Source organism: Electrophorus electricus, chromosome 3, assembly GCF_013358815.1.
Source record: "Electrophorus electricus isolate fEleEle1 chromosome 3, fEleEle1.pri, whole genome shotgun sequence".
Taxonomy (NCBI): domain Eukaryota; kingdom Metazoa; phylum Chordata; class Actinopteri; order Gymnotiformes; family Gymnotidae; genus Electrophorus; species Electrophorus electricus.
This window is the reverse complement of record NC_049537.1, coordinates 31,897,288-31,921,504: the sequence shown is the minus strand read 5'-3', so window position 1 is coordinate 31,921,504 and position 24,217 is coordinate 31,897,288. Positions and strand designations below refer to the sequence as shown.

General features: G+C 42.2%; 1 protein-coding gene across 7 annotated transcripts in view; it reads right to left on the bottom strand.

The window, feature by feature from the left end:
* The window catches only part of adgrg6 (adhesion G protein-coupled receptor G6), a 44,310-nt gene that overhangs the window by 5,530 nt on the left and 14,563 nt on the right, over window positions 1–24,217 (bottom strand). For 2 of the 7 annotated variants that reach the window (XM_035524771.1, XM_035524772.1), the window contains 21 exons: window positions 22,319–22,381; window positions 20,029–20,088; window positions 19,434–19,493; window positions 19,090–19,134; window positions 10,080–10,147; window positions 9,761–9,813; window positions 9,637–9,672; window positions 9,271–9,404; window positions 6,657–6,771; window positions 6,388–6,476; window positions 6,091–6,292; window positions 5,532–5,697; window positions 4,296–4,436; window positions 4,093–4,110; window positions 3,327–3,446; window positions 2,838–2,889; window positions 2,613–2,719; window positions 2,140–2,267; window positions 886–1,154; window positions 654–756; window positions 129–412 (listed from right to left, as the gene is read on the bottom strand). In XM_035524771.1, the coding sequence (XP_035380664.1) occupies window positions 129–412; window positions 654–756; window positions 886–1,154; window positions 2,140–2,267; window positions 2,613–2,719; window positions 2,838–2,889; window positions 3,327–3,446; window positions 4,093–4,110; window positions 4,296–4,436; window positions 5,532–5,697; window positions 6,091–6,292; window positions 6,388–6,476; window positions 6,657–6,771; window positions 9,271–9,404; window positions 9,637–9,672; window positions 9,761–9,813; window positions 10,080–10,147; window positions 19,090–19,134; window positions 19,434–19,493; window positions 20,029–20,088; window positions 22,319–22,381 (2,313 nt within the window). Of the gene's footprint in view, window positions 1–128; window positions 413–653; window positions 757–885; window positions 1,155–2,139; window positions 2,268–2,612; window positions 2,720–2,837; window positions 2,890–3,326; window positions 3,447–4,092; window positions 4,111–4,295; window positions 4,437–5,531; window positions 5,698–6,090; window positions 6,293–6,387; window positions 6,477–6,656; window positions 6,772–9,270; window positions 9,405–9,636; window positions 9,673–9,760; window positions 9,814–10,079; window positions 10,148–11,033; window positions 13,947–19,089; window positions 19,135–19,433; window positions 19,494–20,028; window positions 20,089–21,151; window positions 21,221–22,318; window positions 22,382–24,217 lie in introns of all 7 variants that reach the window. The other 5 variants (XM_035524775.1, XM_035524776.1, XM_035524770.1 and 2 more) reach the window with 4 other exon arrangements.

The window sequence follows — 24,217 nt, the reverse complement described above, 5'->3', positions numbered from 1 at the left end:
ACTAGACAGTGAGAAGGAAGCACCTGTGTTCCAGTGAAAAGCCATTCTGCATATCACTAAATGACTTCTATTGCTAGAATTGCTTAGCGTTTCTGTGCAAACAGCACAGTGTTTTCTGGCTGACGCACCTTGCAGAGAGTTAAAAATGGAGAAGAGGTAGATGAATGCCAGGTTGACAGGGCCCCAGGCAAAGAAGGCGAAGCCCCAGGTCAAGCCCAGCAAGAAGGTGAGGCTGACCACGCTGCGCAGGTTGCGCAGGACCTCATCCCGCAGCGTGCGGTTACTGCGCTTCCCACTCCTGCCACAAATCTGCATCATCACCACGATGAACATGGCCACGTTCATGAGGAAGATGACTGAGAAGTAGACCACGCATGTCACGTAGAAGACCACCTTATTCTTTATCCAGCAGCTACAGAGAAAATGGGAACGCAAGACATGACAGAACAGAAAGGACCGAAAGGACTGGTGTGAAGCGATGGTTCAGAACGGCACTGATCCAAGTTCCTGTCATCATTTATATGTTAATTTGATTGGTTTTTATGTTAAGCAGCCCCTGGTGTTTTTCTTGTATACCCCCGTTACTGTGTTTGGGATTTTAAGACGTAACTATTTTTTATTTTTTTTTACAAAGTTTAGCATGTATTTCTTACAACTCAGATGAGCTGTGTCCACTTTCTCCTTTAGCGTAGTACTCCTTCCCATAGAAGTCCTTATCTATAGCCACCACGATGCCCACCACCACAGCCGGAAGGCCTAGAGGATCAAAACACACAGAGCACAGGGATTCTCCCACTGCACCGGCTTTTCGTGAGAACTCTCCTGATGAGAAGGACACAGTGGTTGGGCTTGTTTTTCTCGTTAGCGTTTGTTTAAGGCGCTTACCCCATCCGACGATGCAGAACTTGAGGATGTACCTCCGGATGTAGGTGTTGAAGACTTTGACCAAGGCGATGTACATGTGGAGGGACTCCAGGCCCATCCACGTGAAGGACGTCAGGAGGAAGAAGTGCAGGAACACGGCTACTGCCACACACAGGCCTGTGGTGTCGGAGGATGCCAGCCAGCCGTCCAGAAGGAACACCATGTTCAGGAAAAGCAGCGAGCTGCTCAGGTTCATTAGGATCTTGGAGGGGTAATCTCGCCGCAGTTTCCTGAGGACAAGCAAACGCCTGGTCAGGGCTGGCATACATGGAGTTGAAGCATGTGAAATACTCTAAGGCTTCCATTTATTTAATCATTTATTTCAGAATTCCTTTATATAACCCTTTATTTCATATTCCCTTTATTTAGTCCTTTATTTCATAATTTCTTTATTTGTTCCTTTATTACATAATTTCATTATCTAAGCCTTTATTTCATAATTCCTTTATGTAATCCTTTATTTCATAATTCCTTTATGTAATCCTTTATTTCATAATTCCTTTATTTAATGCTTTATTTCATAATTCCTTTATTTAATGCTTTATTTCATAATTCCTTTATTTAATGCTTTATTTCATAATTCCTTTATCTTATCCCTTATTACATAATTCCATTATCTTAGCCTTTATTTCATAATTCCTTTATGTAATCCTTTATTTCATAATTCCTTTATTTAATGTTTTATTACTACCATACACACTGGCACTATGTTTATTGTGTATTCTTTTTCAATTTTGATTATGGAACATGATCCAAACTTTCTTTCTACAACCAAAGTCATCATCTTTGCAAAACAACCATCCCAGTTCTGTCCTCCTCTCAAACACATGCCTCAGCTCTAGCTGACCTCCCAGGTACTGATAGATGTGCATGTTTCTCTGGATAAGAGTGCCTGCCAAATTCTGTAAACATAATGCAAGGCTGCAGATGTAAGTGAATGTAAATAGAAGCAGAGTAGTAATATCAAACTAGACAATTCTCCATCAAAACAGTGGCAAACTGTACCGATGTGTTTTTGAAAAGCCACATACAAGATTATGAAGATTATGAAGCTTTCTGAACTGACAAGACAGAGGAAACCCCTAATATCTGTGTGTGACAGATGGGACCCAGGCAAAGAAAATATTTATAACTACAACTTGAGTCAGTGATCATCTGGGTCACAAAACACATGCACACTTCTGCATAATTCAAATAATGCTGTGTTATGCTTACTCAAATGCAATGTAGGTCAGAATAGTAACTGCTGTAAAGATGGCAGAGATACCACAGCCAATGTATGTGATGAAGGTCAGAATCTTGGTGTTCTTCTCATCAATCTGCGCTGCAGCTCCAGAAATGTCCTACAGAGAAGAAAACCAGACAGGTTCTGTAAACCACAGACAGGGTCAAGGGTCAGGACCAACTAAAAGGTTCAGATCTGCTGGGAGGTTGAAGAGAACATATGAAAATGTGAAAAGAGTCAAAGTCCTAGAGGAATTAAATAACTTAATAACAAGGTTTACTGATAATCACCACACATACACTTGAAGAAAATATGATGCGCCTAATTAGCATAACTGCTCATATGCATATGTATTATTAATGTTTCCATAAATTACATAACAGTTTCTCTCTTAGATGCAAAACGTCTGCTCTCTCAGGTATTCACATGTCCCAGACAGAAGCTGGAAGATGACATATCTCACCATGAGGACACCAAAGTGTGTTAGATGGTTACAGAGACAGACAGTTCTGTTGCTGTTGGACTCCGGATCAACCATACAACCCTCTCTGTTCCAGCCTCCAGTGCCATCTGTTGGACATACAACAGAATTACACCCCTCCTGATAAGTGATACGTGGCCACCTATATCAATACCACACACAGACAACAGTGATTCCATTTAGATCAACTCAAACTTAAAAACTCACACTTACTCTTGAGGGTGAAATCCCAAAATACACACAATGGTTTTGGATTCCACTGAAAGAAAATTAGAAAGGTTCATTTCATTACTGATCACTTTGGTGAACTTATTCAATCGGATTTATTTATGAGGAAGTTGGCCAGGTGATTTTTTTTTCTGGGATATAATAAATTATTAACAAGAACAGGATGGCTTGTTCCTATTTATAGACATAATGAGAACAAGAGTAATGGCTCAATAATGACAACAAGACCTGCTTTCTCCATCTGAACAGTGAGAACCCAAGGAACCCTCTGAATAGTGAGAACCCAAGGAACCTTCTGAATAGTGAGAACCCTAGGAACCTTCTGAATAGTGAGAACCCAAGGAACCCTCTGAATAGTGAGAACCCAAGGAACCCTCTGAATAGTGAGAACCCCAGAAACCTTCTGTCCTGGCTGACACAGACTTGCTGCTCTGTCTCGAGTCTTGGTCATGGCACAGTGAGCCGTACCTGATACTGCAGATGTGAAATCTCTATTCTCACAGGGTCTCTCAGGTTGCTGATGGTGAGGTTTCCCACACTGCTGGCCACCACATAGCTGCTCAAGGACAGACCGTCACTCTGCTGCTCCTACACGGACACATTCACTCATGAACGTTTTCATATGTGGTGTAAATTGGAGTGATAACACAGTGACTTCAAATAAAGAAATAAAAGATAAACATCACAACCAGGGATTCACAAAACAAACTTTATTTACATCAAAATGATGATGTGATCCAATTGATTTTCAAAGATTGTGTGTCTTAATATCTATGCATTTTTTAAAAATATGTTGTTGTTTACAGATAACATGTAAAACTTTTTAAATAACTTTGTGTAGCTGGTTTCGTGCACTGCGAAAGCTGAGAGGATGAGTAAGAAGGGGAATTATAACTCAACTTCTCCATTCAGTATGTTGAAGATTTAAGACAGCAACACTGTTAGTGTTAAGTTCCTGATTAGGACTGGGAGGTTCACACACAGCGCAACAGTGCCTCTATGTGTAAGATGTGGAGTACAAGCCAAAAATGTCAGAAGGTCACCACACTTTATTAGGTATTAATAAACAACTAATAGAGTAGTAAATATTTATCAGAGGACTATATATGAATTGATTATCAATAAACATCTTATTTCACTCATCACTTATTTTAATCTGTCCTTTAAAGCATGGACTCTGGGTGTTAGTGCGTTCAAACGTGGACTGATTTCACACGGAGTTCGATTACCTTACCATTAATGATCCGAAACACTGAAGAGAAAACATCAATGAGAATTTGCACTCATTTAACTATTTGTAGGGAACTCTGAACAAAGAGTTAATACTCGGTATAGGTACACTGATCCAAAATAACCAGGATTCCCTGGCCAAAAGAGCAAGTGGATATTTACATGAGCAAGAGATGTAGGATAAGAAAACTCTGAGTGAGTGCTCACCCGAAAGAGTCCTGTCCTGCTGAAGAACATGAAGTTAATCCTGGACACTGTCTCCATGTCACTGTTGCTCAGGTTAATCAGCAATGTGGCAGGCAGCTTGACGGAAGCCAGAGGATTCTGGATCTCAGACTCAAAATTAATCTGAGGTGACCAGGAGAACAGGGAAGCATTAGAGCCAGATTCAGCATCTTCTCCTGTTCCCCCAGCATTCCTACATGCCCAGACCATCTTATTGTCACGGAAGGCTCGCCTCCCGCGACTCACATGGTTTGGCCCACCACGTGCAGTGGGAGGATCTTTGTTTATTTGTAACCACGCCTGCACACCTGCACCGGGTTAGTGTTTTGTCTTTGTGTGTATAAACCCGTGTCGTGGAGTGCAGTGCTCTTGGTCTTTGATATGTTTGCCTTTGTGCATGTTTATCTCTGTATATGGTTGCCCTTGTTCATGCTAGTTATATGTATGTAGATGTTCACCGTTTATGTCGTGTGTGAGTGCCATTGTTGTTTTCGTTATATGTTAATAAATGTCTGTCCACGTCAAAGGAGTCTGTGCGTCCTGCCCCTCGCCCTGTGGCACTCGGGCCTTACACTTCTCCTGTTCCCCCAAGATTGATAATATAATAACATATTATTGTTTATCATAATATTTATTATAATAAATTATAATATTTATTATAATAAATAATATTATTATTTAAATTATTTTAGTCAGTAAAATAATACAACTACATTGACTTTATTCACTTCTATATAATTACTATATAGAGTATAGAGTATAGAGTATACTATAGAGTAACTATAGATAGATAAAATAGTTTAAAATTAAAACCGTGCATAATGAAAGTGCAGGTTTTTGGCAGAAATATCTTGATAACATGACAATGGCTTTCTCTGAGGTTCTTCCTTGTTCAAAGAGCAGAACTACTCTTTGAATGCAGAGCTTCTGCTAGATAAATAAAAACATTATATAAACACACACACACACACACACACACACAGTAGTCGGGCACTGCGGCTCTGGGCTGTTCTGCAGCGTTGTACTGCCTTAGGCACTAGCCAGCACACACAGTGCACCAGGCCTTAACACGTGAAAGCACCCCGAGAAATGAAGATATGATATAAACACATACACACACTACAAAAATGCTCTCCTGCCTACCAACATGACACAGACACAGGAGACAGAGATGGGACACAGAGACGGGACACAGAGACAGGACACAGAGACAGGCACCTGTGGGTCGGTGCTGTTGGCAGGAATGTAGGCGCTGAAGGTGGTTCCGTTAAAGTCACTGATGTTGAGAGTAGAGATTCCCACAGCCAGGTTCTTGGAGGTAATGGTCAAAGAGGGACCATCAAACTCGATCTTTTGAACTAGTTCATCCATGGTTTTTAAAGCACTGAAAGAACAGATGTTATTCCATAGCATACATTAATAAAACCCACTAAATGATGCAGGTAAAACTAAATTCTCAGTCTGTGTTATGCAGATGAGTTCGTTCTAGACATTATGCAGATGAGGTCATTCCAGACACTTCACCTAGCTTTCATTGTCAGGCATTTTGCTATTGTTTTAAATCTGTATAGTGGATTTCAGATCTTTTGTAAATCATGAACAAAGCAAACATTACTAGGGTCCGAATCAGGGCCAGGGCTGGGGTCAGGGTCAGGGTCAGGATCAGGATCAGGGTCAGGGTCAGGCTTAGGGTTAGGGTCAGTGTTAGGGTTAGGTACTGGGTTGGGGTCAGCGTTAAGGTTAACGTTAGTTTTTGACAGTTCCTCGTGACACGTACGTTTCTGAGGCAGCCAGCTGCGCTGAGTCTGAGCTGATCATCACATTGGAGATGATGGCGACCACACTGGAGGCCAAAGTGGCATTAATCCGAGCCACATTTACTAACTTTTTCACCATGGTAACGACCTTTGACACCTCCACAGTTGAGAGCTCATTGTTTGTAATGTCAACAAGTTGGACTGCCACTTCTGCAGCATTCTCTGTTTTCAAACAAGAATCAAGTAAAAACTGAAGGTGTCTTACATATGACTATTTTTATTATTTAATTTATTTCAAAATAAGAAAACAAACCTACCATCTGAAACATCAATGTCTTCAATGTCTTTGCAGTTGTTAAGATCCGGTACATCCCAAAATGATGTATAATTTTCTGAGCTGATCAAACTGACGGAAGAAAACAAATTCTGTTTTAACGTTTGCTGGGTGCAGTGAAGTATATCTATAACAACAGAGAGCGAACTGAAGACTCATAAAAGATTCATGCTGAAGATGATGACTTTGATTGGCTGAGCACATAAGTGCTGATCTTTTGAAATGACAGACATGGTCCAGCTGTCTACTCACCATGTCCTAGATGCATTCTGTTCTTTGTAAGGAAAGCAGGGGATGTACTGAGTAACCGAAGCTCTGCTCTCAGGCCATTTATAGTGGAATGGATTCTCCTCCGCCTGACAGTTTTCTGCAGAAAAAAACAATAAAGTGTTTCTATAAGGACTGATCAGAGAAATTAGACTGCTTTGATTTGTAGGTGCTGCCTTTGTTGCTTTGTTGTTGTCAGATTATTGTAGTGAGTTAGTTAAGAAGATGGGTGGTGTCTGTAACACACGATCACATCAATTTAAAAGCAAGTTAGTCTCTGGCTGTGGTTAGTTCCACCTGTTACTAGCAGTCATTTCATTGCACTAAGGTTTTGGCTATTGCTCAAACCCTGTCAGATCCTGAGAAAGCAATGTCAGCACAGTCCTCTCAAACCTGGGCCAGCACAGTCCTCTCACACCTGTGTCAGCAGTCTTCTGATACCTGTGCCAGCACAGTCCTCTCACACCTGTGTCAGCAGTCTTCTGATACCTGTGCCAGCACAGTCCTCTCACACCTGTGTTAAGACAGTCCTCTCAAACCTGTGCAAGCACAGTCCTCTCACACCTGTGTCAGCAGTCTTCTGATACCTGTGCCAGCAGTCATCTCACACCTGTGTTAAGACAGTCCTCTCAAACCTGTCAGCACAGTCCTCTCACACCTGTGTCAGCAGTCTTCTGATACCTGTGCCAGCATAGTCCTCTCACACCTGTGTTAAGACAGTCCTCTCAAACCTGTCAGCACAGTCCTCTCACACCTGTGTCAGCAGTCTTCTGATACCTGTGCCAGCACAGTCCTCTCACACCTGTGTTAAGACAGTCCTCTCAAACCTGTGCAAGCACAGTCCTCTCACACCTGTGTCAGCAGTCTTCTGATACCTGTGCCAGCAGTCATCTCACACCTGTGTTAAGACAGTCCTCTCAAACCTGTCAGCACAGTCCTCTCACACCTGTGTCAGCAGTCTTCTGATACCTGTGCCAGCATAGTCCTCTCACACCTGTGTTAAGACAGTCCTCTCAAACCTGTCAGCACAGTCCTCTCACACCTGTGTCAGCAGTCTTCTGATACCTGTGCCAGCATAGTCCTCTCACACCTGTGTTAAGACAGTCCTCTCAAACCTGTCAGCACAGTCCTCTCAAACCTGTGTCAGCAGTCTTCTGATACCTGTGCCAGCACAGTCCTCTCACACCTGTGTTAAGACAGTCCTCTCAAACCTGTGCAAGCACAGTCCTCTCACACCTGTGTCAGCAGTCTTCTGATACCTGTGCCAGCACAGTCCTCTCACACCTGTGTTAAGACAGTCCTCTCAAACCTGTCAGCACAGTCCTCTCACACCTGTGTCAGCAGTCTTCTGATACCTGTGCCAGCATAGTCCTCTCACACCTGTGTTAAGACAGTCCTCTCAAACCTGTCAGCACAGTCCTCTCAAACCTGTGTCAGCAGTCTTCTGATACCTGTGCCAGCACAGTCATCTCACACCTGTGTTAGGACAAGCCTCTATAGTTGATTTGGAATCTGCTTTTCAGTTTGTAAGTGGCACTTACTTTGTGTGGTACTGTAGGGAGTTATTTGAGGGTTTATAATGTGTTTTGGACATAAGTGTATCAATCCAAATCCATTTGGCCTCTGGCTGTAGTTGGTCTCACTTGTTGCTAGCAGTTACACCCTCACATTGTTCCTTAGGCTGTTCACCACGTATATTGTATGTTTGTGGTGTGTGTTGACTTCCACTTATGTCCTGTTAACTCTTATGTCCAGCTCTTGATTTCTATTTCTGTTTTGTCCTGTTATCTGATCTGTTATTTCAAACTGGGTCCTCTGTCACTCCTGTATAACCTTCCATATGACTGAGATGTTTCTACAGCTGCAAATCCATAAGAGGAGAAACACCTCACATATGAATAAAATGTGAGTGTCATGTTACCACCAGGGCTTCAGAAATAACTCACATCTCTTGAAATATTTACATCATTCATGTGTTGAATTGGTTCAAGCTTATGAAACAATTTTTTGGTTTAATTGAGTTTCCTGTATGACTCTCAATTCTAATGTAATTTCAATTTATTTGAATTTTGACAAGCTTGCAAATTCTGAGATTCTGCAAATTCTAGCCCTACCCTAGCCCTAGCCTAGATAAGCATAGCCCTACACTAGCCCTACACTAGCCCTAGCCTAGATAAGAATAGCCCGACACTAGCCCTACACTAGCCCTATCCTAGCAACAAGAGTTTATCTGAAGTTCAGTTTATATTTCTAAAGTGGTATTTTATCATAAATGGTTACGGGTAGGGTTTAGGGTATAAGGTAAGGGTTTATGGTTAGGGTTAAGGGTTAAGGGTTTATACTTTAGGGTTTAGGGTTAAAGTGTAGAGATTAGGATTAAAGTTTAGGGTTTAGGGTTAGAGTTTATGGTTAGGGTTTAGGGATTAGGATTAAAGTTCAGGGTGTAAGGTTAGGGTTTAGGGTTAAGGTTTAGGGTTAAGGGTTTAGAGTTAAAGTTTAGGGATTAGGATTAAAGTTTGGGGTTTAAGGTTAGGGTTAGGGTTAAGGTTTAGGGTTAAAGGTTAGGGTTAGGGTTAGGGTTAAGGTTTGACTTTCATACCAATGCCATCTACAGTGACCTCCCCCAGCAGCAGCTCTCCAGCAGAAGCACTCCTCAGTCTCTTCTCGATGTCACTGTCTGTCAGGATTTTCCCCGTAGTGTTTATATACATCAACAGTGCCTTACAGGTGTATCTGTAGAAACACCAAAATAACCACAGGAATGTTTCAAACTCCTTTAACACATAGTGATAAAATGTGTTTATTACCCAAAAAATAAGAGCAATTAGCAGTAGAGAGAGGGTAGCCGAGAGTAGCTGGAAAAGTATGTGGTAAAAGTATATAAATATACAGTGTAAATGTACAGTGTAAAAGTATAGTGTAAAGGTACAGTGTAAAGGTACAGTGTAAAAGTACAGCGCTTTACCTTGTGCTTGTTGTACTAGAGTGGTCTGTATGAACACTGGATACAAGACAAGGATCAGAAAAACATTAATGACAATCACAATGTTCAGAAATACAGAATCACAAGGTTAGCACCCATTTCTTACCTGACATTACGAACATAAACAGTGTAGTTCCAGTTCTGAAATGTTTGGTTGAACTGCAGGGGGGGGGGGGGGGGGGGGGAAGCATAACCTGCTTTACAATGAATATATCAGATCAAATTACTGCTAGTTTGTCACCATAACATTTAACTAATGATTAACAAGAAAAGCTGAGGTAGCTACATGAGAAAAAAGAAATCAATTAGCATGCAAGTGAATCAGTTTACATATGCTTACCACTCACTACAGTGAGTAATAAGAGGGTAATAAGTGAGTGCCGGTGTGTGTGTGTTTTGAATGTAACCACTGTATATGGTCATACCCATTGTGTCATGGTGTCATCTGTGATGTGCTCCATTACTGAGAGAGAAATCCTATAGAAAGCAGCTTCTGCAATTTAAAGCGGAATACAGATGTACTTAGTGTGTGGTACAGTAAATACACAATTCATGTACAGTTAATGTACAGTTAAAGTACAGTTACTGTACAATTAAAGTACAGTTCATGTACAGTTAATGTACTGTTTAATATCATTCCTCTGTGTAGCATAGCGGTAGTACAATGATGATGCAATACTAATTAAAGGGACTCGTGTTTTAATGCAAACATTTTACTCTATTGTATAATAATGTTACTGAAAGTCAATTGTTTTTAAACCATTCAAGTACTCTGTTATATTTCTATGAGACATTTAAGCAGTCTACTGCTATGCTGCACAGCCATCACTAGATGGAGCTCATGTATCTTATGTTAGTGCAGCTCTAATCCATGCCAAGAGCTTCTTAGGAGACTACAGAAAAGAAGACGTTTCTAATGAAGCCGAATGTTGAGAGAAAGTTGTTTTGATTTGTCACAGTAATTTCATTCTTTTGCCTCCCTTCAAATCCTTCTTTAGAATGTATGAATTTTTGGAGCTATGAATGATCTGATGTTGTCTCCTAAGACAGAGGAATGATTTAGAAAAATAATTAGGCAAAAATCACAAGGAAACTCTGCACTCTACTTGTGTGAAAGTAGCAGGAAGTGTGAGGAGAACTAGAACTCAAAGATTTGTATGAAAATGTTAATATCACCAAATCACACAGAATCAAGTCAGTATCCTTCTATTTGGACAACATGAGGACACACTGATTATTATGATTATTTTCCCCTTTAAAGCCATCATTCAGTGATCTAGTGTACCATCTAATGTGCCACCTAGTGTACCAAGCAAACCAACTGATTAATAAGAATCTAGATTTCCATCTAAGGTCTACATTGCTTTTGGAAAACATACTGTTCCCAGCTGAACGTCCAGGCAGACATGGAATTGGAAAGGGATCTTTACACCGGTATGGGGTGAGCTCTGGGGAGTCTGTAGCAGCCACAAGGGCAGCACCAGTGAGTCCAGAGTCAGCAGCTGCCATGACTCCCTTTGGCAGGGTGGCCAGAGGGAACGTAGCATTCGTGGGGACAAAGGGCCAATGGTGATTGGCTGGGGGAGATGGATACGTTTCTCTATCTGTGGTGGTGGACCAAACAAAAAGCCCATTGTGACTTTGGCTGGAGGGCTTTGCTGATTCATTCTTGGACCAGAATGGCAGCTCTGATGTGAGGGACTGGGCATGTTTAGTTTGCAGAAGATCCTCACTGTGGTTGTTTGGAATTGAAGTGTCCACTGGATGGTTGGGTGGCACAAGGGTGTGGCCACCTGCTTCTAACCCTGAAGGCCATGACTGTTTGCTAGGGAAAGTGGAGAAGTTACGACATCCACCATCTGGTCGCTCATATTCTGTGTCTGGGGAATGGCGTACATCGACAGTCATGGTTGATATGATAGGGCGGGTGGGGCCTGTGATTGGTGAACTCTTTCCCACATGAAACTGGAGGCTCTCTGCTCTATCAGACACAGACAGTTCAGTGGTCACACTGGATGAGCTTAGCAGGTTGGACTGTGAGGTAGTGAGCAGGTCACTGGGCATTTGCGCTGTTGCCATCATGGCTGTGTTCACGGGGATGTCTGTTGTGCTGTGGGAGTATGCATGCTTGAGCCCAGCTGTGGGGTACCTGAGACCTGAAGGTGTGTTTCTGATATTATAAGACATAGACGAACTTCTCAGGGAGTCCAGACTGGCAGAGGGCATCAGGGGAAGCGTGACTGTGGAATCCCTGAAGGCAGACAAGGCTACCACATCCTCTCTCACAACGTTCCATGTATTGGCATCACCCTCCCAATAAGTGGAATCTAAGATGTCCACATATGGTGTGAAGCTGGAGTCAAAAATGCCACCAGAGTCTGTGCTAAACATGGGAAATCCATTGATCCTCTCTGCTCTCAATTGAGAGTTTGAATTAAGAGGTGAGAACAGAGAACTGGCCATGCGGTCTGTCAGGAAGGTCAGGGATGTCGCTGAGGTGTGTGGTGACCCAGAATAGCTGCTGAAGGTCATAGGAGACGTACAAGAGAGAACCTTGAGATCTGCCTCAGAACAATAAAAATCATTTTGCTTGTATAAAGCCCTGAATAGAGTCTCTGACAATCTGTTTACATGCGATGGCTCTAGTGGCCAAGGAGAATCTACTTTGGACAGACTGACTACTGAAGACCTAATAGTCACAGCCTCAGTGCCCAGGTATGGAGTGACGAGGCCAGCAGTAATCAAATCACTCCAGTCGTTATTGTGCGGCTGTTGCATGGAGATAAACAGATTGTTTGATGGGTATAAAACCAGGTGACTGTTGTGTTCAGCACCTGGTTTGAGGAAGCTTTCACCAGAACCAGGGCTCCAAACCACGGACGCATCAGCAGCTGATGACGGCGACAATGGACTGGATCTGTTGCTCTCCGTCATTAAGTCTCTTTGTACCTCTGCTTCAGACTTCGTTCTAGTGTAGGAACTCCACACCTCAGTAAGAGTGGGACCGCTGTACGATGAGTCCACAAGCACTTCTGCTTTAGCGGTGACAGACAGGCCAGGGGCTGCTGCCAAGGGAGAGTTGTTTTGTGAAGGGGAGTAACTCACTGTCTGTAATTCTGTGAATGAAGGGGTTTGATAAGGGACATTCTGCAGAGAGACAGCTATGGTAGAAGGAGGAGCTGGTTCTGTTGGATTATAGCCCTTTTCTACTGCAGCTGTCCTGCCATAGGGCTCCTGTGCAGTTCCCGTCTGCTTGTGGACATGAACTGTGGGCTTTATCAAATGAGATGTCACTCCAGTGGAATCTTCCTGGTCACGCTCCATTACTGTAGAGGTGTGATGGACACCTGCTCCCTGTTGGAGACCTTGGTTCATTAATCCTGAAGGCAAAAGGTATTCCAGCGACAGTGAAGGCACTGAGAGGTGGGGTGGGGCGGACATTCCAGGCGGACTCATCTGCACACTGGTTCCTCTTGAAAATAACAGTGCAGGGATAAGCACCCCACTACCCAGAGTCTCACCCTGCTCCTGTCCCTGGACCTGAGTGAAAGCACTCCATGGAGAAAGGGGATGTAACTGATTGTGCAGATTTTTCAGCCTGCTAACAGCCGCGCTGTTGTCCTCAGGAGCTGCGGTGCTGGAGCGGGCAGTGGGCATGCTTTCAAACAGAGACACGTTTAGAGGGACGCTCGTGGTCAGGCCTTCATCCAGAGAGTACGCAGAGTCCAAGTCAAATTGGCTGAACACATCCTCATCCAAGTCGAGATCATAGAGAAACACCTCTGGGTTCAATCCGGATGGGTAATCCACCATCTCAGAGCTGTTCCTGCTGATGTCACTCAGGATCCAGTGTGGCATCAGTGGTTTATTCTTTCGGTTACCGAGTGATGTGACCTGGAAAACCTCAAGCACAGCAGTCAGGTTATGCTGCCGTTGTAGCTGGGGGTAGGCAGGCCTCCTGCCGGTTAAGTTTGCCTTCTTGGTAATGGTCAGTGCTTCGGGCAGTTGAGACTCAGAAGACATGTTCGTCACACCCTTTGTCGGCATGAGAGGCGGTTTAGTGAGATGTAGAGTGGGACGTTTCGGGGCTTGAGTGACTGTGCTCTCTGTTTTCTTTCTTACAGGCCAAATGAGAGGAGTGGAGATGAAGCCAAGAGAGGTTTTGGAACTCCGGCCAACAGGAGCGATGGGAAGTCGAGAAGGAGGCGGGGCAGGAGACGGAGCAGAGGGCAGGGTTGCTGTGCGTGGGTGCAGATGCAGGAGTGACCACAAAAACACAGCTCTCTCTTTCTCTGTGTCAGTATGTGGATGATTAGGAATGAAGAAAGTGGTTTGTTACTGATCTGCCTGTTATGACAAATGTCTCATAGTAAAAACAAATACACAAACCAGGGAATCGGGGCATAATGGAAAGCGTGAACCTGACCAAACATTTGGTGAAATTTTCTTTTTTTGACTTTTGGGTGCTTTTTAGCTTTAACATTAAAGACACATAGTAAATGTAGCACGGGTGATGGGATAATTGACTACTTGAAAAATGCATGAAGTATTATTAATGACAGACAGATTAATGGAAAGAATAAATCAAAAGTCAAAGTAAATCAGAATCAATCAGAAATAAGTAAGTAATAATAAAATCAACCTCACAGAAGGAAGCAGTAATAGAGCTGAGCAGATGAGCGACAGCACACAGCCTGTATCAGGGGAAGGTTTTCCTCACCCTACTCCGCCCTCATCCTCCCCAGCTCCACCCCAAAGCCAGCTCAGGACCGCCTGGGCTTGGGGCAGGCTGCACTCCAACCAGTGCTCGACAGCTGAGGAACCCTGGTCTAAAAAAACCATGGACTGCAGTATTAGGAACTAAAAGGCACTCATAATGTAGAGCAGTTATAGCTGATGAAATGTCATATACTTGTATACACTCACCAGTCACTTTATTAGTAAACACCAGTTTATTATAAACACCTTGCAGGTCCAGACAGGTCATCTGTGGCAGTACACAATGTGTGTAAACTGTTTTCTGCAAATCAGCTAACCCTTTGCCACCTAGCAGTGTGATTGATCCCTGTACAAACCCGTCGTGCCTGCCTACCCACACACAGTGCTGCAGCTCTAGCTGTGGCTCTGCTGGGCTGAGGAATAATGTCAGGACAGCCTTGGTCAGAGAGAGACAAGAAACCAGTCACTCAGCATTGTTCATGGCTACTGCCTAGAACAGCCTGTGTTTATACAATTATTAAAAACACCTTTAAAATGAGTGCACCTAAAAATATAGCCAGTGAGTATAGAAGCAAGATAGCAGCAATATACGTGTTTATAATAACCAGCTGGCGATGGAATATAAACATAGTTACCATTCCCTCTCTGCCAGTATAATCAATCAATCAACATTAATCAATAAAAAAAACAGTCTGAAGGTATTTGGGCAGTAAGACATATTTTCCTATTTTGGCTCTGTACTACAAAGCTAAAGTGTACTGGGTGTAGAGTATATGTCATAATATACACGGTTACATTTTATGTTTTGTCTTTTTTAATGATTCATGGACATTTTAGGTATAAACTAAAACAGATGTCCTTGGGGAACTTAAAGCATCACACAGTCTGGGAATTTATTAACTACTTCCCATCTTAGGTAAAAGTGTAGATCTGGGGGTCCATGGGCATTGAGAGTTATGGTAAACTGGGATGTTATGATGCTGTCACTTCACCTCTCTTTTGTCACTCAAGTTTGTTGACTGAGAGCGGTGGAGTGCTGATGTTCCAGGGTGCCCTCATGCCTGTGGTTCCTTCTGGCTCTTTCCTTTTAGCTGTGCTACCATATCTAGAGTCCATCACTGCACATTATAGTTCCATAATTTACAGACCCTCGTACTTGGACATGCCTAATAATCTATTCTCCCTTTCTGCTGAGGTACACCTGCCTCTGATGTCATGATGTTACTGAGCCTCAACCCATCTCAGCTGCCATGGCTACTGCTACAGACCCCTGATGTCCCCTGCTGTAGGTCACCACACCTCCACCCAACCAACTACTTCTCCGTTGGCCTTTATGAATGTTCTTTTGTGGGATGGGTTTCAGACACGTGCACACCATTGGTACAAGACTAGGACTTCTAGAAAACCTGACTACACAACAATTGCTTATTTTTTCATTTGATTATTTATTTATTTATTTTTCTCTTAAAAATAAATAGGATGGCCCCCCTTTGAGTCCTGGTTCCTCTCAAGGTTTCTTCCTCATGCTCTAGGGAGTTTTTCTTTACCACTGTTGACTTGTTCACTGGGGGCTTGGATTTAGACATTTGTAAAGCTGCTGTTGTAAAAAGCACTATATAAATACATTTTTGTTTGACTGATTTTGATCTGGTGTTTGTGACAAAGCATCTGGTGTTTGTGTCAGTATATCTGGTGTGTGTGTCAGAACAACTGGGGTGTCAAAGTTATGTCAGAAAAAACTGAATCAATCAGCCACATAGCCAAAACCTTATGTGTGTCAAAAAAAACCAAAACAAACAAAACAAACAGTTTGGTACATTGATGAGAAGGAGGAATTCATGATCTTAGAAATAGTAAATGACTTGGAAAACTACAGTAGTGGATGACAAAAAGACTTTCAACCATGAAAAAACCTTTCAACTATTGAACTGGATAATAGTGGTCTAACAGACAGGCCAGTCTGGGCCAGCATACCAGCAGCTGGAGAGAAGAAAATGTGGTGTAAAAATACACCTAAAAACACACAAACACACCTAACAAACACCTAAAAATGAATCTAACATACACCTAACAAACTAAAGCTTACCTCCTCTTCTCAGCAACACGGAGCTGAAACTAACAAGCAATCCGCCAGGCCTTTTCCTCTGCTCCCACTCTTCCCAGTGTTCATTCCCCTACATCCAACTCTCTGGATTCTTTTTCTTCTCTCTCCTCAGATGAAATTCTTCAACTCCTGAATTCCAGCAATATGACTACATGTCCGCTGGATCCCATTCCTTCCACTCTGTTCCAGACGATCTCAAGAGATCTGCTTTCTTTCATCATCAACACCTCATCCATACTACATTCAAAATCATCAGGGTGGTACCAATCCTCAAGAAGGCCACACTCAAACGTTACTAATTACAGACCAGTATCACTTCTCTTGTTTCTTGAACAAGCAGTTTACAGTCAATTATCTCTCTTCCTCACACAGAACCAGCTCCTTGATCCCAATCAATCTGGCTACAAACCAGCACATTCAACAGAAACAGCCCTTATAGCAGTGACGGAGAAACTTCATGCTGCCAAAGCTGCAAGTCATCTGTCTTTATTCTTCTGGACCTTTTGGTGTGACTGGCTTTGCATGGAAATGGTTCCAGTCCTATCTGGAGGGACAGTCCTATCAGGTGACATGGACAGGATCCACATCCAATCCATGTAGACTCTCCAGTGGTGTTCCAGAGGGCTCAGTATTAGGCCCCCTTCTCTTATCTTTGTACACGCATTCTCTTGGTGATGTAATATCTTCTCATGGCTTCTCCTAACATTGCTATGCTGATGACACCCAATTATTTCTTTCTTTCCCACCCTCCGACATGCAGGTCTCCAGACGTATCTCAGCATGTTTGACAGACATTGCGTCATGGATGACAGCCCACCATTAAAACCCAGTAAAACAGAGCTTCTGTACATCCCAGGTATTCCCAGCCCTTACCATGGCATCACAGTTTCCTTCGAGAACTCCCTGATATCACCATCTGAAGCTGCCTGTAGTCTGGGCAGAACTTTGTACAACCAGTTGTCGTTCTCAACTCATGTTTCAAATCTAACCCAGTCTTGCAGATTTCTCCTTTGTAACATATGAAGGATTCAGCCCTTTCTCTCACAGGATGCTGCCCGGGTACTTGTACAATCTCTTATAATCTCAAAATGGCAGCAGCACGACTGGTCTTCAATCTTCTGAAGTTCACAGACATCACTCCACTGCTGCACTTTATTGGCTTCCAGTAGCTGCAAGCATCAGATTTAAAACCTTGATGCTTGACAGCAAAGCCAAAAATGGACCTGCCCCTTCATACTTGAGGTCAATGGTCAAAACCCGATCCATACCTCAAGTACTTCGAACCTCAAGTACGGCTCGGCTTGAAATACCACGGTTCAAGTCTCATGGAAGATAAGCATCGAGACTATTCTCTGTCCTGGCTCCAAGATGGTGGAGCAAACATCCGCTTGCTGTCTGGACAGCAGAGTCCCTTGCAGTCTTCAAACACAGACAGAAGACCCATCTATTTATGGAATATTGACCACTGACACTGTTCCTATGTTGACTAACTGAAACTAATACTTATTATGTACTTATTGTAGGGTATTGTTTATTACACTGATGTTGACTAACAAACTCATTCTTTTACTTATTGTTTATTGCACTGATTGTTGTCTGTTATAGAGTTTATATGTATTTTGCACTCCTAGGCATCAGCAGTCATCCCTGTATTCTACAGTATTCTAGTTCATTGGTATCTTGGACTCTGACCTGCTGTACTGTACTAGGATGCATCTATGAGGAAATGACAAAGCACTTTTGTAAGTCTATCTGGATAAGAGTGTCTGTTAAATGCCGTAAATGTAAATGTAACCATCTTTAACTATCACTGAAATAAAACAGACTTGTATGGTTTCATTTGAAATCCAGTGCAGACTTACAGAATCAAAACACAAAAAACTGTGTGGCTATCCATTATTTAGAGCCTCGCTACACTGTGTCTGTACTGGTGGGTATGGCTGGAAAAGAAATTTATATTCTGTGGAGTTGTATTTGATAGTGGGTGGGTTTTTAATATCAAAAACTATAGTTCATAGTTTTTATAGATTTTGTAAATTCAACTATTTATACTTAAGATAATGTTATACAGAAGAAACAACAGCTGGAAGGAAAGAAAAAAAAAAGAACATCTTTTGTTTTTTGTGTTCTTCAGTTGAAACGCTTCGGTTCAGCCCAGATTAGCAGTTAGCTCAGTTCAGCATGGCCTCTCCTGGTCTGAGTAACTGAGACAATGACATAAATGTTAACTAAAAGGATTTGAGGTGGATAACTGACCCACAGCCACACAGGTGAGACATGTGATGTGAGATATGAGACACAGGTGAGACATGTGATGTGAGATATGAAACACAGGTGAGACGTGTGATGTGAGATATGAGACACAGGTGTGCCATGTGATGTGAGATGTGGACTCACACTACAGGTAAGTTCCTGGGTCTACTTCAAGCAACTGCCTCGAGCAAGCAAGAAAGTTTCTTACCAGCAGCGCTGCTACATGGCGCATTAGAAGCCACAGGTGTGTTAAACGTGACAGGGCTTGTGTGTGAGCACAAACATGTTAGTGTTTGAGTCTTGTAAAGCCAGAAGCAGTGTGACTGAACTGGTGAGTGTGGTTTATCACAGCTGCTCACCAACAGGGAGAGTGCTACCCGCAAGGGTTGTGGTAGTCAGACCTTCTGGTTATAAATACAGCACAAGGGTAAAGTTACACAATGCCAGGCAAACAGGCAGTACATAAAACATTTTTGTTGTATTGCAAAGTGTGAGGACAGTCACAACTGGTAGACTAAGCAAAAGAAGCAAAGTTTGAGCTGAAACTTACACATGCTGAAGGTTTTCCTAAATCTGTTTCAAATGGGTTCAACAGTTTGACCAGTAAAAAGCTGATTATGTCTTAATAAAGAGAAGATGGTAAAACTGTGATGAAACACTTCAGTTGCTTTTAAGATACGGACTGTCTGAAGTGTATGCTTACCAACACGCACAAGGTTGTAGGCTGGTGTGTTACTTGTAGTAGTAGATGGTGTAGTTTGAACTAGTGATATCATAAAATCAAAGAGTTTTAAAGAGTGGTTAAAGCACACTTGAGTTAAGTAGTTAAGCAACCTGGTAGTTCTGGTTATACAGGAACCACAAGAAAAATATCACATTATCCAGCCACGTTATCCTGAACCAGAAACATCCATGCTGTGGGCTGACAATGCAGACATGAGGACTAGACCCACAGTAATGTGTTACTAACCAGGCTGAGGACTTTACTAAATCAGTTTGAGTCGGGCTCAAACCTCATAAACATCTGTTAAATATGTCTGATTATTGAGACAATCTCAAAGTTCTAATGAAACACTCCAGCAGGGGACTGGACCAGATCATATGTGATAATTTACCCTGTTGGAGTGAAACTTTACCAGTAGCTGTGATTATGCTGTGTTAGTTATGGAGGACGATGATATTTGAACCAGTGACTGCACTGCAGCAATGCGCTTAAATGGTTAAAGTGCACATTAGTTAATCACTACATCTCAGTAGAAAAAGTATAGGGCAGTGGAAATTCTAAACATTTCTCTTACCAGAGGTTGTGATTAAAGAAACACTAGGAGTGGTTGTGTATGAAATGGTAGTAGAAAGAGCTGAGGAAGAGAATAGAAAATGAATGAATGCTATGCACATGCATCCACATCAGACCCTGTGACATTTGCACTTAGAGTATCTTTAATAATCCATAACATAGCTTTCAAAAGATTCACATTAGAACTTGTGACATTTGCACAGTATATTTAATATTCCATATAATATCTTTAATAAGGACCATATAGGATATTCTGTCATATGCAGGAAGAGTATCTTTAATACACAAAACAATTATATGGAGTATTAAAGATACTCAACATTAACACATTAGTGAGAAACTATATCTTCGTGCAAAAAATCTAAAGGTAATATAATGATTGCTGAACTGAAATTGAATCTGAAAGGCTTTTCATATAGAGCATCTAAAATATTTCTGCACTTTTTGTAGTACTAATTGTAAACCATTTTGTAGTGATAAAATTTTTTTAACATTTTGTGTACAATCCTTCCAATATTCCAATTTTTATAAAAACCACAAATTATTACAAGAATGAATCAGCCTTGAAAAATAACTTTAACATGAATTTTCTAAGCATGCAATAGTAGTAGTTTTGACTATTGTATGTTTGACTATCATATGTCTTTGACTATTGTATGTGGCGTTTGTTGTTCCTATAAGGTTTGATATGCTTTATGCAAATGGAAAAGACAAGATCTTAGAGAAGAAACACAGCTTTAGATCCCATATGATCATCAGATTCTGAAGTTCACCAATATACTTAATCCAGCTCTTCTCTTGTAACAAAATGTAATCTATTTCTGAAAATGTTTGGTTAAGAAATGAAGAGGGAACCAAAATTGCCTGCTATTTTGGACTTCAGCCATCGGTGCTAAATTCATCCGATATTTAAACAGAATTTTAAAAAAAATAAAACCTTAATTTTGAGTGTGATCCCATTTGTTGAGGCAATTCTATTAAAACACAACCATCTGTTGTCCTTCATTACATTAGCATTTACTGAACTGACTGCCACCTACTGTGAGTTATGCAAACTGCTTTAGTTTTGTCCAGCTGAAAGGTTAACAGAGAGACAAGAAAAGGAAGCTGAGATGAATTCTTACCGTTGGTGGTTGCATTAGTAGGAGGGATGTTAGTGGTGGCGGTGGATGAGGTGAGAGTGGTTAATGCTGCTGGTGGTAGGGAGGAGAGAGAGTTACACGGGCATTAAACAGAGGTTAGCGTGCCGCCCAAAATGCAAGAACCATCTGGACTAACACGTCTGGCGCGTCAGTAACATTGCAAAGGGGCGACATCAATAACAAGGAAGGAGAATATGTGCAGCAGTCATTAAACAATAATTTTGTGGTTTCCCAAAACAACCGATTGCCTATTAAAAGAGTAGATCAATGTTGTTGTTTTGTTTTCTTCTTCAGTTCTTCTCTCTGTGTAATTCTGAACTGACAAAGCATGCACCACTGTTCCAGAACAGCATTCAGGGCCTTAGTCATGGTTTAAATGCAATAAGCTGCTTTTAAACAAATAACTCTAAAGTGTGCTGTTCAGAGCAGGAGGAGGACACGTGTTACCTTAGACACATGGAATACTCTGTTATGATGATCTTAACACCACCATGTTTGTGGGAAACAGGGTCCTTGTAAATAAACCGTTTACACACGAGGCATTTGATGCCACAGTGCTACTAACAGTAAATGAGGCACACACCCACTTTCTGTGTATTAATTAGCTGGCGGTTTAAGTGAGGAGTGTTCAGAGCAGTAAAACACTGAAAAACACAAAGGTCCAGAAGCAACAGAGGGAAAACAATCCTGATCTAAAACAGCACACTTCAGCCAAGGAACGGAGACATTTTAAAAACTGGAGAGTAACCTTTGACCTCTACTAATAACAAATAGGACCTCTCCCAATTTGTAGAGAAGCGTTACAGACACAGTTAAGAGGCTTAATTAATGTGAGAAAATAGCACACTTGGGACTCTGCAGGACAAAGCTAGCATGTTTCCATAAGAATTCAACTACATGGTTAAGATTTACTTTCCCAAAACAGCAAATGAGGATGAGGAACGTGGAGAAAGACATCATCCAGAAAAACCCAACCAAAGACTCTGGGGAAATAATAACTGGTTGTCAACACATCTGCTACAGTAGACATGCTGAGAATCCTGACCTGTGGGCGGGTGAAATTCTTTCCCCAGGCTAAAATCTCTTTTCTACTGGTCCCAGACACATGCTGGTTAATCTGGAGGGTTAGAGGAGAGCAGCGGTCAGTACCTGTGCAGCCAAGGCCAGGAGGACAACGGGTGCTCTGGGAGGTGGTAGCTGGTGTAGAAGTACCTTTGAACAGATTGAACACCACAGGTAATGCAATTAGTAAAATGGCTAAACACTTAGCATCTTACACACACACACACACACACACACACACACACACACACACACACACACACACACACACACACACACACACACACACACACACACACACACACACACACACACACACACACACAGGAAGAGTGGGGTAATAGGTCTGATGTTTATCTGCCCTCCTCTGGGTTTTGAACATGGAGCATGTTGGTACTGAAGCTGTCAGCGCCTCCGATGTGGAGAGGTTTGATCGCACACTGCTCACACTCTCTCACAGGCCTGTTGCTTTGAAGTCATGCCCAGGAACGATACCACACATACGGACTAATGCCAAGATTAAGCTGTTTCCTTCCTCACCATTTCAACAACAAGGCTTTCAACAGGCAGCATGTGTACTAGTTACATTTTCCAGGTGGTTTCTTAGCTGGAAGTGGGGTGAAGGTGAGAAGGTGGAGGTGGGGGCAGTTAGGTGGAGGTGGTATGTTGGTGGGGATTTGAATCAACCACAATTGGTGACAAATATTTTATGACTACAGATAATGCCTAATGCTCTCCTAATGCATAATTCATAAAATGCTATGAAAAGCAGGGGGGTCAGAGGTCAGCCCACTGAGAAAGCCACTGGAAACGACTGAGGCCATCATTGGACTTGAAAATACCCAGAGGAAAAAGGCTATTTCACGCCAGAGACAGTGTGGCAAGCGTGAAAAGTCGCAGCTACTCCGGGAGTCTTACGATTTCATACTGGACGTGACACATTGTGTTGGTGTCCACTCTTGTGAATGATAATAAAATATCTGTTAACAGCTCAGTAATGGGGTCTCTGTGTTTTTTTCCCTGAATGGTTTAAGCTAAAACAGATTTTGTTCTTTAGAGTTATTGTAACGGTGCACGCCCTCTCCTACATCTCACGTGGTACGGCTCGCCACGTGCTCGCAGAGCCATTGTTGACAGTTTTCGCTGTGAATGCCCCCATGTTGGCACTGCAATCCAGCACACCTGCCCCTTGTAATCGTTTATGTATGTATTTAAACTCCAGTGTTAGGGAGTGCGTAGTCGGTCGTTGTTGCTGTTCATGGTCACACTTCTGTACTGCGTATGTATCACGTTGTTCACCACTTTGTTACGTGTGAGTGCCGTTGTTTCTCGTTTGTGTCTCGTGTTTAATAAATGTCTGTCATCGTCGAGACATCTGTGCATCCTTGTCCTTGCCCTGGAGCACTTGGGCGATAACCATCATGTGGTGGTTTTCCTTTGAAACATTCAAACACTGAGGAATAATAAAAGATTAGATCTTAGTTGAGGTTTTTATTAATCCTGTTAAGTACAAATGTGGTCTAGGTTACCTTGTGTTTTGATTATTGGCCCAGATTGCATGATTTAGGAAGAATTTTTTGTATGGTTTCTGGATAGAAACTGCTGGTTTTCTGCACTTGGCAAGTGGTTAAAAAAAAAAAAATAAATCCAAAATCTATTTCTAGTATAATGTACTGTGAACATTACGCTGTGGTGATTAACAGGCAGGCAGGCTGCTTGCTACTTGCCGCGTCTGGTATAAAACGGATTTAAAATGGACTTTGCATAATGCCGTAAAAGTGAAGTAGTAGTGTGCGCTTTTTACGAGTCTCTAGAAGGACGAGTGGAGAGGAACTGCAGAGCAGCTGTCTACTGCCGTCTTCAAAGCCCTGTCTTAAAGGAATACTTCTTACCCCACCTTAAAGAACTAGGAACCTGAAAACACTAATGTTACTATATCACAGTGAGAATAGTATAGGTGGAGGTGAGGAGGTGGTTCTTTCAGCC